This window comes from Typopeltis vanoorti, chromosome 22 (assembly GCF_054136105.1).
Source record: "Typopeltis vanoorti isolate ZY-2024b chromosome 22, IOZ_Tvanoo_1.0, whole genome shotgun sequence".
Taxonomy (NCBI): domain Eukaryota; kingdom Metazoa; phylum Arthropoda; class Arachnida; order Uropygi; family Thelyphonidae; genus Typopeltis; species Typopeltis vanoorti.
This window is the reverse complement of record NC_143570.1, coordinates 76,625,955-76,642,825: the sequence shown is the minus strand read 5'-3', so window position 1 is coordinate 76,642,825 and position 16,871 is coordinate 76,625,955. Positions and strand designations below refer to the sequence as shown.

At 36.6% G+C, this 16,871-nt stretch overlaps 1 protein-coding gene across 1 annotated transcript in view; it reads left to right on the top strand.

Moving 5' to 3' along the window:
* The first annotated feature begins 4,288 nt into the window (after nt 1-4,288).
* Nucleotides 4,289-16,871, top strand: part of drongo (Arf GTPase activating protein drongo) — a 182,449-nt gene continuing 169,866 nt past the window's right edge. The window contains exons 1-2 of the mRNA XM_090411961.1: nt 4,289-4,538; nt 8,147-8,240. Of these exons, the coding sequence (XP_090268087.1) occupies nt 4,375-4,538; nt 8,147-8,240 (258 nt within the window). The 5' untranslated portion in view covers nt 4,289-4,374. The remainder of the gene's footprint in view (nt 4,539-8,146; nt 8,241-16,871) is intronic.

The window sequence follows — 16,871 nt, the reverse complement described above, 5'->3', positions numbered from 1 at the left end:
AAATATATTGTGTTAGGGTTGGGGACTGCGAGATGGCGGCACAGTTCAGCCGTCTCTCTTTACTGAGTACTGCTTAATTAGTGATAGCCTTGGGCCATCTATCTCTGATTGGTACCAGTGGAGATTGAACTGCCCACTCAGTCTCCAAAAGTTAGATAGGGCTAAATGGCTTCGCCTACTCCCCGCATACGGGAATAAAAAGGCGTTAGCTGATTTTTTTTTTTTTAAATTATTTCTCAGATATTTATCAGATAAATTACATACATTATATGAAGACAATTATGCATAACAAATACTTTCTCGTACATAAAGTTTTTTTTAAAATAATAATAATAACAATAACTGTTTACAACATATATTATTATAGTATTCATAATGATGATTATTACAGATATTTCTTTGCAATTTTATACTCTACATATGCAATATCAACGGATATAATCACTCTATATTGCATACTTTTGTTACATTTATTACATACATTACATATATTTGATTACATATGATACATTACTTACATTTGTTTACATATGATACTTACATTACATGCATTTGTTTACATATAATACATACATTACATACTTTGGTTTACATGTGATACATCTTGGATGTATCACATGTAAACCAAATTAAACTAAATTCTCTGCTTTCATCCTCGAAGCTTATATGTAAGTTTATCTGAGGATGACACCAGTTAGTTATTATTTATTTATTATTTTTTTTTTTTGCTGTGTCGGGAAGCTACGAAATCTATGATTGAGAAATTCGCGCGCTTTTCTCAATCTTAGATTGAGAAAAGTTTTGCTGTCAATATTTTGTGTTCTGACATTGCAATGTATATAAGGTCGTTATTTTCTCTTTGTTCCCAAAAGATCAGTTTTATCATTTTGTACTATAGCGACATTAATCTATTTAATTTGTAGGGTGCACAGAAAGCATACGTTGTTATAGCGTATCTTAGTATACTTTGGCATAGTGCTTTGTATATTAGTGTTTTTAGGCATATGGGAACTATGTCTTTTAACCTGTAGAGCTTGCCACTTATTGTTCGGAGTTTGTTGTGTAGATGGTTTATGTGCTATTCCAGTTCATATCTGCATCGAAGAAATTCCAAGGTATCGTATTGTTTCAACCTGAGTGATTGTAGTGGTTTTGCTGTTCTGTGTGTTTTTTATGTTGGAAAGTGGATGTTGGATGGTTATATATTTTTTATCAACTGGTGGAGTCAGTGGATTTCTGAATATCATTAATTTTGTCTTTTCTGAGTTTAGGTGTATGGAGTTTTTGTGAGCCAGTCAGTGACCAGATTTATGTCATGTTGCATTGTTTGAGCTATGCTTGCGTTATTATGGATGGATATTATTGCTGTATCGTCTGCATATTGGAATAATAATAATAATAATAATAATAATAATAATAATAATAATAATATTAATAATAATAATAATAATAATAATAATTATTATTATTATTATTATTATGGGAAACTCCAATGAGTCCTTAGACTCATTGAGGGAGCCCTAAATTGCCTTGAACTCATTTACAGTCATTTCACCCACAACAGACTGTGGCAACCTATTCCACTCATTCACCACTCTCCAATAAAAACCTAGTTCTGACACCTTTGCTAACCACACTCTTGCCAGTTTCCATGGATTTCCCCCAGTCCTCCAACCACCAGACCAGGTGTGAAAAATATCATCTGAATTAATCTTATAGAAATCCCTCAGTAATTTGAATGTCTCAATCATATCACCCCTTTTCTGCCTATCAACCAATTTCTGCAACCCACAAATCTTCAACCTGTTCTCATAAGGTTCATTCCATTGACCCGCTATCATCATGGTCACTCGCCTCTGGATCCTCTCTACCCTCCATCAAGAAGAAACCCTGGTGCCCAGATCTGGGCACAGTAGTCAAGATGGAATCTTATCAAGGTTTGATACAGAGGAACAATAACTTGCTTGTCTCTGCTATTCAAGGTATTCTTCATTGACCAAGTGATTTGATGAGCTGATTTAGCCATCTTTGCAATGTGCACCCTAAACATCAACTCCATATCCACCAACACTCCCAAATTCCTGGCCTTGTCAATTTCTTGGAGTATTATTCCAGCAATATGGTATACTGCTGCTAATCTTTTCACCCCAAAATGCACAACCTTATACTTTGCCACATTCAACTGACATCCATTCTCCTTAGCTCAGTCCTCCAATCTATCCGAGGCATCCTGCAAAGTTTTGACATCATGTGCATTCAATTTTGCTCTACTCAGCGTTGCATCATCATCATGAGCGCCTCTGTAGCGCAATTGGAAGAACGATGGTATATTGCGCCCTTCGATTGGAATAGGCCTAAGTTCGATTCTCGTCGCGATGAAAGGAATCTTTATCTGGACGATTTCAATCGAAGGTGAGTTATCTGATCTCATACGGAGGAAGCAGGGTTTTTCTCCTGGAAACTAGGGTTTTTCATCCTGCATACAGACAAATCGGCCTTCAGAACACACACAATTTATAGACAAAAATACTAGTTGTGGTGGTGGTGGAGGTGGGCGATAGATGGCGATGATGGAGGTGATTCTTAGTATATGTTCAGTGTAGTGGTTGAGACAGATGTAAGAGTCCTCCCGCGATGAGTCTTCGGACTTCTTCGAGGTATCAGGAATAATAATAATAATAATAATAATAATAATAATAATAATAATAATAATAATAATAATAATAATAATAATATAGTTAATGAACAAATTAAATAGTAGTGGTCCAAGAACAGAACATTGCAGTGTACACCACTAGACACAGGCCGTCTTTTAGGCTCTAACCCTGAATAAACTACTCTTTGATAACTCTCCATCAACCAATCTTATATCCATCCCCATATGCTGCAGTTTACTGATTAGAACTGAATGTGGTATCCTGCCAAAGGTCTTAGCAAGGTCCAGCAGTTTCACTGTAAACCCATTACCCTTATCCAGTTCAGCCGTCACTGTGTTATAAAACGTGAGCAAGTTACTGAGACATGATCTACCTTCACAAAACCATGCTGTCTCCTATACACTATCCCACTTTCATCTATTAATTCCTGTATTTTTTCTCTTGACTACTTTCTCCAAAACCTTGACAACGACTACTGATATGCTGATCGGTCGATAATTTGCAATAGCAGTTTTGGTATCTCCTTTATGCAGTGGTACTATATTTCCCTCTTTCTACCCCCTCGAGACTAACCCAGACCCGAGACTCAAATTAAATAAAATGGTGAATGGCACTGACATTTCTTTTGCCACTTCACGTAAGACCCGAGCTGGTATACCTTCCAATTCCACAGATGTATTCACATTAAGGTTTTGTAATATACTATTCACCTCCATTCCATTCACCTCAATTCCCGTATAAGCTATTGGTTCCTTCATTCCTTCAATATCACACCACCTGCATAATATACTCTTGCAAAGTGTTCTCTCAGTAATTCCACTATATCAACTAATTCAGTTACCTCCCTACCATCGGCATTCCTTAAAATCATTCTGCCGTATACATTTTTTCTTTTACTTGCAGCATATCGATAAAACTGTTTGGGATTCTCTTTAGTTTGCATGGTTAATTTCCTTTCATAATCCTCTTTTGCTTTTCTTGCCACACTCGTTACCCTTCTGGGGCATGATCCCTTTCTCCTTAAATTCCCTCCACAGTTTTTTCTTTTTTTGCAGCTCAAGCTTAATGGTGTTATTCATTCATTTAACCCCTACTTGATTTACTATCCGAACTCTAGGTACACAGTCAGCCATTACCTACTTCAAACGCTCCTTTACCACTTCCCATGCTATCAACCTCCAGCCCTATTATTACACTAAATTTCTCTTCTTAAATTCCAATAATGCAATAAATGAAGAAAGAATTTTGAATAACAATCGTTTATATATAGTTTAGAACAACATAATCTGATTAATAGTCTGTACTTTGGTTACTTTTCCTAATCTAATAAATTTAAAAGTCATGTTTAACAAGCTTGAGCTACATAAATAAAATAAATAAATCTGCTTGATTATTTCAAATATGAAGTGTTAGAAATTAATCATGAACATTCTTTCTTTATCATCATTAATATTTATCGAGTAACATCTTTAGAATGGACGAGAGTGTGCTTGCATAGTTACTTAAAAAAATTCGAATTTGAAGGCCTTTTTGATTTGATTTGATAACAAAATTTTATTATGGTGGCGATATTTTCTTTAATAGTTTCCTTTCTGTGTGTGACGTCATCGTATAAGAGTCATAATGTAGTGTTTCATGTTTTGTAAGTTGCGAATGACGCCGTAAGACAAATCAACCTGAACGGCTTTCCGGAAGGACTTAGTCGTTGAAAGTTAAAATGGCTGCGAAAGAGAGATCGCAAGATGAAAAGAATTTAAAAATGTTAAGAGAACTTGTGGCCTTAGCAGCAAATAAATATTGTTTTGATTGCCATCAACGTGGCCCTACGTATGTCAACATTACAGCAGGATCGTTTGTTTGTACATCGTGTAGTGGGATATTGTAAGTAAACTAAGGAGAATATGTAACTTTAAGAAGTTTTTGAGGAACGAAAGTTAAATTGCATTAATTTATACAGGATCCTAGTAATTGTTACGAAATTATACAGGTTGCATAAAGAAATTGCGTATATTGCGAAACCATTTTCACTTAATATCGGTGTTTTTAGAATATTTCTCCAGTGCGAAGGTCTTCTGTAATTTTTGATTTTTTTACACACACACACACACACACACGAAAGTATTTATTCCAACGTTATCTGTATAATCAATAAAATTCCAAACAGTTTAAGTTGATCGTGGTAGAGTACTCTGCATGTCATATGCTATTAGAAACAAACTGCGTTGCGATGTCATTTTACTACTATACGTAGAACTGATTTAGGAAACGAAACGGAGAATAAAGATTTAATAAAGAAATACAGATAATATAAACAAGTATGCACAACCGCTTAACAAATTACTGTTTTTGCTTGGAAAATGAAACTTTTTTGCATTATGTTTCAAACTATATATAGTTTAGAACAACATAATCTCACACTTTGAGAAATTAGAACGGTATCTCTAGTATTTCATTATCGTAAAAAGCCAATTTAGAAAAAATGTCTGAAAGATAGGATAATGTTAATAACCATGCTTTGTCAACAAGGAGTGATGCAAAACTAGAATTACGTTCATTTACAAATAATAAAACTTCGTGCCTTAATTGAAATAACCTTGTTAGTACTTTGCCCCTGGAAAGCCAGAGAATTTCAGTATCGCAGAGTACTGAAAATAACCTGTTATTTAACGGATGAGCTTTAATAAAATTAACTAGTTTGACAGCGTTGTATAGCACAGTTTTAAATTCTGGTGGCATTCCTTTGGAGGCTAACACTTCCCTATGTATGAAACAGTGCACCCAATTCATATCCATAGCTACTTCTTTGACCTTAGAAACAACCCCACTATGCCTGCCTGTAAGAGCACGAGCTCCATCCGAACAGAAGCCTATACATTTTTCCCACTGGATCTCTTTGTGTATTATGTAATTATTGAGATTGTGAAATATTTCTTCTCCAATTGTTCGGGATGACAAAGTTCTACAAAACAGAATACCATCATGAATGTTGTTATCATGCGCATGTCTTACATAGCATATTAACTGCACATCATTTGTAACATCAGTAGTCTCATCTATTTGTAATGCATAATAAGGGCTCTTCTTAACTCTTTCAATTAATTGAGATTCTATGTCACCTGCCATATCATTAATTTTGCGACCGACAGTGTCGTTTGAAAGAGGAATCAAATCGGCATCTTTTAGTAACTTGTTGCCAAACATAGTTTTTACTACATCTTTTATAGCTGGAAGTAGTAAATTTTCACTGATAGAATGAGATCTCCCTGTTTTTGCTATGCACAAACTTAAGAGATAGGATGCTTCCAGTGCTTTGTTATTAATGGAACCCATGGCTGAAATTATATCTTTTCTGTGATTTAATGTCCCTAAGCGTCGCTGAAAAAATTCAATTGGCTTATTTTTCACATCACAATGTTTAGTTTCTAAACGTCGTCGGAGTTTCGCAGGTTTCATGCATTCGTTTGACAACACTTCATAACACAAAACACATTGAGGTTTTTGTTCACTTTCATCTCCACACCAAGTAAACCCGAATTCCAAATATGAACTGTTATATTTCCTACTGTATTTTTTCTTTGAACTGCTTGTTTCTTCTACTTTAATAGAATCAGATTTACTGGCCGTTACAACACTTGTATTACAATTAGGGTTAGCATTACCTGTTTGATTTGCTCTTCTTTTCAACGTCCTAGCTAGCCACTTTTCCATTATTAAAAAAATGTTTCCGAAAAATTATATAAATACTGGGGTTAACTCGTGACACACTTTGTTCAAGTATCACTTAGCACTTCTGAAGATATACTGAGCCTTGGTAAGGAAACCTTCAATAATAAAAATCAATACACAACAAGCAATTGGTTGAAATGCACATGTTCACTTCAAATCTGACAAAACAGCAAGGGAAGACGGAAGCAATAAAACTATATTGTTTTTCACTTTACCCCTCTTGTTATTCGTCCTGCAGCTACAAATTTAACGGCAGAATGACGAATAATAAAAGAGGGATGAAATGAAAAACAATATAGTTTTATTGCTTCCGCCTTCGAACATTCTGACTCTATTTGTTGGGTTTTTTTAAGGCTCCATTTGATTTCAATAATTTTTACTTATTCAATTTTAATTTGTTTTGTTTGGATAATTAAAAAAAAAATTTATTTAATTAATTTAAGTCTGTCTGCGGACCACCTGTCCCATTGTTGCGGACCACAGGTTGAGAAACACTAGGTCTAAGTGATTAGAATTTCGAGAGTTGAGTTTTGAGCCGCAGCCAAACATATAGAAGGAGTAAAGATTTTCCATTCTCTAGCATGGAATGTCATAGTTCAAATGTGTGAATTCCACTGCTGTAGCAGAAGGAATCATTGCAGAGTGTACTTTGAAAAGCTAAGATGGTCAGCAATTGTGAAGCTGAATCAGAAATAGATCAGATTAAATTTAGATGTCTGTGGTTAGAGCATATCTTTATGTTAGTGTTAAGCCATGAATGTAATGGATATGTATCTTTTTAGGAGTGTGGTGGTGGTGGGGGGGTTGGATAGTATTTTTTGCTATTATTTTGATTCTTTGGGTTAGTTTTTGGTACTGCAAGTGTTTATGTAATTTTTTAAGTTGATTTGCATGGTTGATTAGCGAAGAGTAGGGCATGCATTATTGGCAAAATTTATGCAGGTATACACTTCTCACATAGAGAGTACCCATTCTGCATACGGCTTTACTTGGATTCCCTCTAGGCACTATCTGGCAAAGTATCAGCAGGATTATGTGCTAGCTGACCAGGAACCCTTCTGATCTATTTCCATTGGATTTGGTTGTGTATGTATAAAGTGGCTAGCTACTAGAACCATTTTACTGACAATAGCCATGAGGCTTTCACCCACACCATATACAAAAATAGAAGGCCAGTAACTAGGAATCTTGTCCTGGGAACCAAATATGTCAACAGCAACTTCAGTCCTTCCCTGGTGATGAGTCATGTTCTATCTTTCATAGTTGGAACAGATAACTTTCACCTACTCCAACAATGGAAGATATATATTTGTATCATCAGTACTTGCCAAGGTCATTATATTTCAATTTCTGAGAACAGGGCCATGCTGCAGGATGCTAGTAATAATGTCACACTAATGTTATTTCTTTCAAGGAAGAGTTGACATAAACAAAAGGAGATGCAGCCTGCTGCTCAGCAAACTGTCAATTCACATGATTTCATGGGCATGGATTTTTGTGTCCTTGGTGGAAGATGAATTTGTTGTCTGGTATGAGACCACTGCTTTGCTTATTTGGAGGCCTGGAGTCTCTTGAAAACGTGTTTTGTCCCTAAGTATGGTTTCATAATAATTTAAAAAAAAAAAAAATCAACAAAAAAAATCCTTAGTCCACCTGTGATATTAATGTATTCAAAGTTTACAATCTTTTGTGGGTGGGAGTCATAAAAGAATATCTAGTTTAAGTATTATGTAACATGAAATATCACTTAAATTTTCTTTTAGGAGAGGCTTAAATCCACCTCATCGTGTGAAATCAATTACTATGGCCAAATTCACAGGAGAAGAAATGGAAATCATTAAAAGTCGAGGAAATGAGGTGAGATATTGAAAATGTTTACGTTCGTTTTATCTGGGCAAGGGCAAATTGCATGAACCCTGAAAAACAATGATAAAAATTTAATTTTTCTTTATGCTTTCTCGGTATTACTAGGTGAAACTTGCCAATATACTGGTATCATATTTCAAAATTCTGAACCATTGAAAGAGAATTGAATTTCCTATCAAAATCAGATAATTTCAAAAGTTTTATACACTGTGCTCCTGTTGTTTAGCCAGACATTTATCAAAATATGTTTTAAGGCTTTCAGTATGATTGTCATAAAGCTTTATCACTGCTGCTCAGTGTTTGGATATTTGTGTTGGATAAGTTACTTCGGAAGGAACCTTGTTAATGGCAGTGAAGCATGTCCCACAGAGTGATTATTTTAATTTATTGAAGAGATTATTGAAGTCTTGGGACTATATGGGATGGAAGGAAGTACTTATTCATACTTTTCCATAAGATCAAATACTTCATAATCACCATACCTATTGCTTTTATTCATGTTGAGGTTTTTGGAATAGAAAATGGAATGGAAATAATTTACTAGGTAATTTATAAGTAGATATTTCTCCAGCTCAGGTTAGCATTATTGGAGGCAATTTAACAAAACGTAGTGAAGACACAAAATTATCTGGATAATGGGGGCAGTTATGTGAATGGAGGGCAACAGTGGGACCCTTCACAGTGATTTCTATTAATGCTGATGAGTAGATATCGCAGTGCACCAAGAACTGTAAGACAGTACCATCAGTTCTGTTACAGTTAGCTGGGTTCTGTAGAACTTGTGTTGCTTCCAGGAACAGTCTTCTTGAATTTAACCAGGATTTGTGAAGTAGCCTGTCTTTCTTTAATCAGATGAAGTATTCTTTCTCTAAGTCATATTGAGATAGTCTGCTTTTAGTTGCCCATTCCAGTTGTATGTTTTTATTATTACTATTTTTTTTTCCTGACAAAGGCAGTCTGTCCAAAATACTGAGTTCCACACTGGCAGAGGATGCTGTAAATGCACCTAGGAAGGACAGAGGGTCCTGGCGATCCTTGATTTATCTTAGGAAGGTAGATACTTTAGAAGTGTTCTGGCTTGTAAACAAATTCTGGTTTAAATTGGCAAGACTGTTCCTGGAAGTGGCACAAGTGCTACAGAACCTAGTGTATATAAAGGCCTGTGGAAATGCTGTTTGCATCCATAGCACTAGGCTATCCAAAGAAAGGCAGTTCTAAGTTCAGTTGTAGTTGCCACCTAGAGGAACTTTTATTAAGACTTTCTTAGACTGCTTCCCAAATTAGTTGATTTCTGGCACACACAAGTGGGTTTTTTTTCTCCTGAAACTGGTTTTTTGTCCTATAAACTGAAGAGAATTGACCTTAGAGTTAACACTATTTCGGCATTAATATACTGTTTTAGGGACCATGAGATGGCATGACTTGAATGCTTCTCCTCACCAGAGGCTGATTATAATTAATGGTAGTCTTGGGACAGCTATCTGATTGTTGACAGGTCGATATTGAACTGTCTCCTCAGTCTCCAAAAAGTTAGATAGGACTGAAATGCCCTCTCTTACTCCCTGTAGGCAATAAAAGGTTATCAGATTTATATATACATATATTAGCCTTACACATGAGCAGTCCAAAGATCTATGAGAATATTTGCTGTGTGTGTGTGTGTGTGTGTGCTTGTGCGCATGCATGGATTTGGCTAGAGAAAAGAAATGAATTTGTTATGTTTCTTGAGTAACTTGGGAAAAACATTATGGAGAAGACTCTTCGAGAAAACAGGGTATATGAAATAAAGGAGGAGAAGTTTGATAAGTTGGGAACTGAATTGTGGGTGTGGACTAGTAGCTAACCTGCTCATCTTCATACATGATTAGTGGAAAGTGGAGGAATGGTAGTGGCCATTTCAGTGGAGCAGCAGCATCCATGAAAATAATTATATAAAAGACATAAGGCAACAGCAGAAGATCTATGGGGGAACTGACTGGAGGGAGTTGGAAAAGAGAGAGAGAGAGAGAGACATTAAGTGAATAGTATTCTTCTGATTATAGTAAAGCATTCTGTGGCAATTTATGTACACCACTCCAAATGTGAGAACAGTATTCTAAGGTTGGACAGTTACGAGATTTTTCTTGTCAGGAGCTAAGCAGAAGAGAAGTGTTTAGAACTAAAAAGAATACCAAGCTTTTTTTTGTAAGCTGAATAGACTGTAGATTCACATGATATATTCTTGCCATGATAGGCTAGATGTGAAATCAACATAAGAAAAGAAAAATTAATCTTGGGTGCAAGCAGAGTATTGTCATTTGCAAAGCATGGTCATTCTTCTGGGTTTTTTGAGTTTTAATGCCACCAAAATTGCATTTTTGTGGTATTAAAACTCAAGTTATCCCCACTATACTTGATAATGTCAAGGAGTTTAAGGCATTGGTTCTAGAAGATCTAGAAGCCTGAATTACCTGAGCACTACAGGGTTTTATAAAGGAAGAAAAGAAATATAAAGCTCTGTTTACTTACACTTGGGTAAGGATTAAAAACAAGAGTATAATTTTTTGTCAAGTATAATGGCATTCATTCCCCTTTCCAAAATCAACAGAATTGTTCTTCCTCCCCCCAATACTTTCATCAGAAAAGAGGATTGGATGTTGGAGAGATTATTATTATTACGGGCAACTCCAAGGAGTCAACAGACTCATCGAGAGAGGCCCTAACATCATGTCAAGAACAACTATTTTGTCTTTCACACAGTATCTATCATACCTCGCCTTAAATTCATTCATGGTCATAGCACCCACAACAGACTCTGGCAGCTTATTCCACTTATTTACCACTCTCCAAGTAAAGAACCTAGCTCTAACACCCCTGTTAACCACATTTCTGCCCAGCTTCCATGTATAGCACCTAGTCCTCCCACCACCAGCCCTATTCTCAAAAATATCTTCTGGATTAATCTTATAGAAACTCCTCAATAATTTGAATGTCTCAATCATATCACCCCTTTTCCGCCTATCAACCAATTTTTGCAACCTACAAATCTTCAATCTGTTCTCATAAGGTTCATTCCACAGACCTGCCACCATCTTGGTCACTCTTCTCTGGATCTTCTCTACCTCCTCCACATCAAGAAGAAACCCTTGCGCCCATATCTGGGCACAGTAGTCCAGATGGGGTCTTATCAGGGCTCGATATAGAGGAACAATAACTTGTTTGTTTCTGCTCGTTAAAGTATTTTTCAGTAACCAAGTGATTTGATGAGCTGTTTTAGCCACTTTTGCAATGTGTCCCGTAAACTTCAACTCCCTATCCACCAACACTCCCAAATCCCTGGCCTCATCAATCTCCTGGAGTACGGTTCCACCAATGTGATATACTGCCGCTAATCTTTTCACTCCAAAATGCATAACCTTACACTTTGCCACATTAAATTGACATCCATTTTCCTTAGCCCAGTCCTCCAAACTATCCAAATCATCCTGCAAAATTTTGACATCCTGTGCACTCACAATTGCTCTACCCAACTTTGCATCATCAGCAAACAAGTGAACACTTCCTCTCAGATCCTTTCCTATATCGTTAATGAACAAATTGAAAAGTAGTGGTCCAAGAACAGAACGCTGCGGCACACCACTAGTCACAAACCATCTTTTGGATTCCACTCCTGAATAAACCACTCTCTGGTATCTCTCCATCAATCACCCTCCTATCCATCTCACCAACCCTATATCCATCCCCATCTGCTCCAGTTTACTGATTACAGTTCCATGTGGTATCCTATCAAAGGCCTTGGCAAAGTCCAGTAGAATCACTGAAAACCCATTACCCTTATCCAGTTCAGTCGTTACTATGTTATAAAACGTGAGCAAATTACTGAGGCATGATCTACCCTTCACAAAATCATGTTGTCCCCCATACAGTATCCCATTTTTATCTATCCAATCCTGTATTCTTCTCTTGACTAGTTTCTCCAAGACCTTGACAACTATTCCTGATATGCTAATCGGCCAGTAATTTACAACAGCAGTCTTGGAACCTCCTTTATGCAGTTGAACCATTTTCCCCTCGGGACTGACCCAGACCCAAGACTCAGATTAAACAGAATGGTCAAGGGTACTGACAATTCTTTAGCTGCTTCACGTACGAAACGAGCTGGTATACCATCCAATCCCACAGATGTATTGACACTGAGGTTTTGTAATAGACTACTCACCTCCACCTCATTCACCACAATTCCAGTATAAACTTTTGGTTCATTCATTTCTGCAGTGTCACCACTTGGATGATATACTCTTGCAAAATGCTTGCTCAGTAATTCAACTATATCAGCTGATTCAGTTACCTCCCTACCATCGGCATTCTTTTAAATCATTCTGCCATATACATTTTTTCTTCTACTTGCAACTTATCAAAAAAACTGTTTAGGATTGTCTTTAGCCTGCATGGCCAATGTTCTTTCGTAATCCTTTTTTGCTTTTCTTACCACACTTGTTACCCTTCTGGGATGGGCTTTATACTGTTCATGAGCCTGCCGGTCACCTTTCTCCTTAAATTCCCTCCATAGTTGTTTCTTTTTTTGCAGCCCAAGCTTAATGGTGTTATTCATCCATTTAACTCCTACTTGATTTGTTATTCAGACTAGGTATACAGTCAGCCATTGCTTCATGCAAACGCTTCTTAACTGCTTCCCATGCACTGTTGACTTCTAGCCCTTGCAGTTTTACATGCCATGGCACTGTACCAATCAATCTTCTAAGCTTGTCATACTTGCCAGCCTGATAATTCCACATGTACCCTGTCTTAATTGTAAATTCCACACCTTTAGCCACCTCCCAAGTCAAGACCCTATGATCGCTCTCACCAATTGGTAGCAACGTGGTCATATTCGTTATAGCCAACTTCTCAGATGCAGTTACTAGGTCAAGCACTCTCTGCCCCCTAGTATTTTCCATTACATGCTGTCACAGATAGTTATCCCTGAATAACCGCATGAAATCCAATTCATTCTTCCCATGTGTCCTCTCCTCCTTCCAATCAATGTTACCATAGTTGAAATCTCCCATAATAATTACCCTCCTTCCACTCATTTCTTCTATTTGCTTATGCATACTATCTCCACCATCTATTCCATCACCTGGTCTATAGCAGCATCCATCTGTATATTTTGTTCTGCTAGTTTCAATCTCACACCAAATAGCCTCAAATGTGCTCTTATCTCTATCCTGTGGTTCCACTTCTATTCTCCTTGGCTGTAGTTCATCTGCTATCATCAATAACACACCTCCCCCATTTTATTCTCCCTGTCTCTCCTGAACACACCGTACCCCTCACATTCAATCCCACTAGCTGTGTCATCTTCTGTTAGCCATGTTTCATTAATGCCAATAATCTGTGGTCTGGAAGTGCCAACCAAGGCCAAAAATTCTTCCTTCTTGTTCCTAATACTTCTGGAATTTGTATACATGAACTGAAGAAGCCGATTTGTCCCATCCCTATTTTGATGCCTTATACTAACTATCCCATTCTGATTTGTGGTCTTTCCTACTCGCTTGGGAACACACATTCACACACTCAAATGTCTCCCTAAAATCTGCATATCTACTTCCCCCCCCTCCTTAACTCGAGTTTCTCTGGTTCTGTACATTCGCTTGCACCACATTCGACAACACCTTTTCTAGTCTCCGCACACCAAATCCATTCAAATGTAATCCAACCATTTTATATAAATCCTTTCGCCAATCGAACTCATTCCACACATCAACAAATTCCACACCACTCATCAAACATAATTCACGCATAAAGTCATTAGCAATTATTGCCCTCCTTCTATGCTCTTCACTGTCATGCTGTGGCAACAGACTCACCATCCTAACTCTCTCACTCTTTTCTTTTGCTACCTCAAGCAATTTCTTCACATCCTCACTCATAGCCTTTTTGTTTCCTTTCAAATCATTTGTACCACTATCAGTTCATTCACCTGCTGTTTTTGCATTCTAATTGACTCGCTTACATTCTTTACTTTCGCACCGGGTTGGTACGATTTTGTTAAACTCTCAACTAACACACCTCTCATTAGGGAATCTCCATACAACACACTCTCTTTCATTTTGTTTACACTCACTATCATACCCTTATTTTATCTATCATACTTTTGCCGATTATTAGTCGGTACGCTTGTTAAAGATTTTTGCCAATGTTCCAGTTGTTGGTTTACTCCATAAATCGCTCTGTGTAATAGAGCTATTTCACTCATTGCATCAGTGTCATCATTTTTATTTTCCGATGATTCATTCAATCATTCTGTATGCTTAACTTCATTCTCTCTTACAACGCCACTCTCACAGCTATCAGGTACTATCTTGCAAATATCCTCATTCATACCGCTAATATCGCTGTTATCTAGATTCTGACTTTTGACAATGTTATCACTCACATAACCTGAAACACTCTTTAAATCCTCACATTCTTTACACTTTTTGCACACATTCACTCCACAATCGTTGTTTAACCAGACTCCAGCCGCTCTCCTTGATGCATACATTTCTTTAAACGGTACACAGAATCAAATCTTTTAAGTTAAGATTTTCAGACAAATATGGCGACCTGGACGCCATCTTTGTATTCCTCTTCATGGGAGCCATGTGCACAGATAATCGATCTATCAATTTACTATTAAAATACTCAAAAAAAAACACACAAAAATCACCCAGGCACGTTAAAATACTAAAAGTAAACAATACTATGTAAATACTATGCAAATTCATCAATTTTTACTCAAAATATCACTTATCTGGTCAGGAGCTATCCTCAGACACTACATACTATATAGCCTTCTAGTGGATATATCATTGATGTATAGGAGGAAGAGTGTAAGTGAATGAATAGACCCCTGAAATACTTCATCATTGATTAAAGAATCTGAGAAGAGGAAGTCATCCACCATGACCTGCTATGAATAACTGTCAGGGAAGCTTGCAGTCCACTCACAAAGGGTAAGAGGATGATCATCAGATCTTAGCTTGGTAAGAAGGCCACATTACCAAACTCAATCAAATACCTTGGAAATTTCAGGTGTCACTTAGGTTTCTCCAAAGTTCCATGGTTTGCATCCATAGGTTAGTAAGGGTGACTAGAAGATCCGCTATGGAGAGAATGATGGAATCCATATTGGTGATACTAAGTAATTGGTGAGTAGTCTCCAAGTATTGTAGCAGTTTGCTGTTAATTATTCTCTCCATTATTTTGGAGAGTACAGAAGTGAGAGCAATAGGGCAATAGTTTGTTGACTTTTATAGCTGAAAGTTTTAGGATGTAAAGATGTTCTTTACCAATGTACCTAGGTACATTTGTAAAACACTCTCTAGCTACTTAGATCTTTTCCCATTACATACTGTCATCCTATTCATACACTGTATAAAAAATACTTTCTTTCATTTCAAGTATATCTATTGGGAGCAGATTCAAAGTTTTACTGTGAGCTTCTCCTATCTCCAGTTCTGTCTAATCTATTCATGGAATCCTTTGAAAAGAAAGCATTAAAAGGATATCATCAAAACTATGAAATGTTGACAATATTTTCATTGTTGGTCCAGGTTCAAACAAAAAACTGAAAGAATTCAAGATTTATCTTGAATGAAGTGGACTGCCATAGTTCTAATTGGAAGAATGATGGGATGGTGCACCTTTTAAAGGTGCACCATCCCATCATTAAGTTTTGTAGATGGTGTTGTGGCATGGAGTACCCCTCTCCTTTCCCTGCAATGACTTCTTGGAGTTTTCACATAATAATAATATAATAATCTTAACAGCATACATCAAAGCATAGAATTTATTCTTGAACTTCAAAACAGCAGGACATTTTCTTGATATTCTGCTAAGAAAATCCACCACTAGTAGATTCCTTCACACTTCTTGCAGAAGGTAGGGATAACCAAAAGTCTAAAGTACAGGAGTATACTTCTCCAACAACATAAAGAAGAGAAATAAAAAACTTCGCTACTTCACCTATATGCTTTCTCTTAATGGGTAATAGTATAAGATGATCACCAGGATTTTGTAAACATCGCCCGAGACGTGAACAAATAATCAGGACTTCAAAAGCAATGTCATTCCACTTTATATTTCAATGTTATGACAGAATTTCTTGGATTCTCCAAAGTTGTGCCACATACAAGATTTCCAGATTTTACAGCCTTTAAAATCTCCTCACCCTTGCTGAAAAACCCAGCTGTTACAAGATCCACTTTGTGTGTCATTCACATTGATCAAATAATGGTATTCAGGAGAAATCTGCATGTCAGAACATTTTAAAGATGAAAAGAACATGGATCTGGGCTTATCTTTTCACACAACTAATGAAGGCCATCTGGTACTTTAGTTTAAAAAAAGAAAAAGTCATATTGAATATAACTGGTTTTGTCAGAAAATTTAAAAGGAGCATTTGAAATGATATACACTCTCACTCAATGTAGTAAGAACAAGTGCATAATCCTGCACCAAATTTGGTCTTCATCGATCAAAAATCTAATGTTTATACCAGCTAGTACGCACACATTTATTGTTTATTTTAATTTTCATCTATTGTATCATTTCTTATTGCTTACTGATATATGTTACACGTTTCTAGCTGTTTGCATT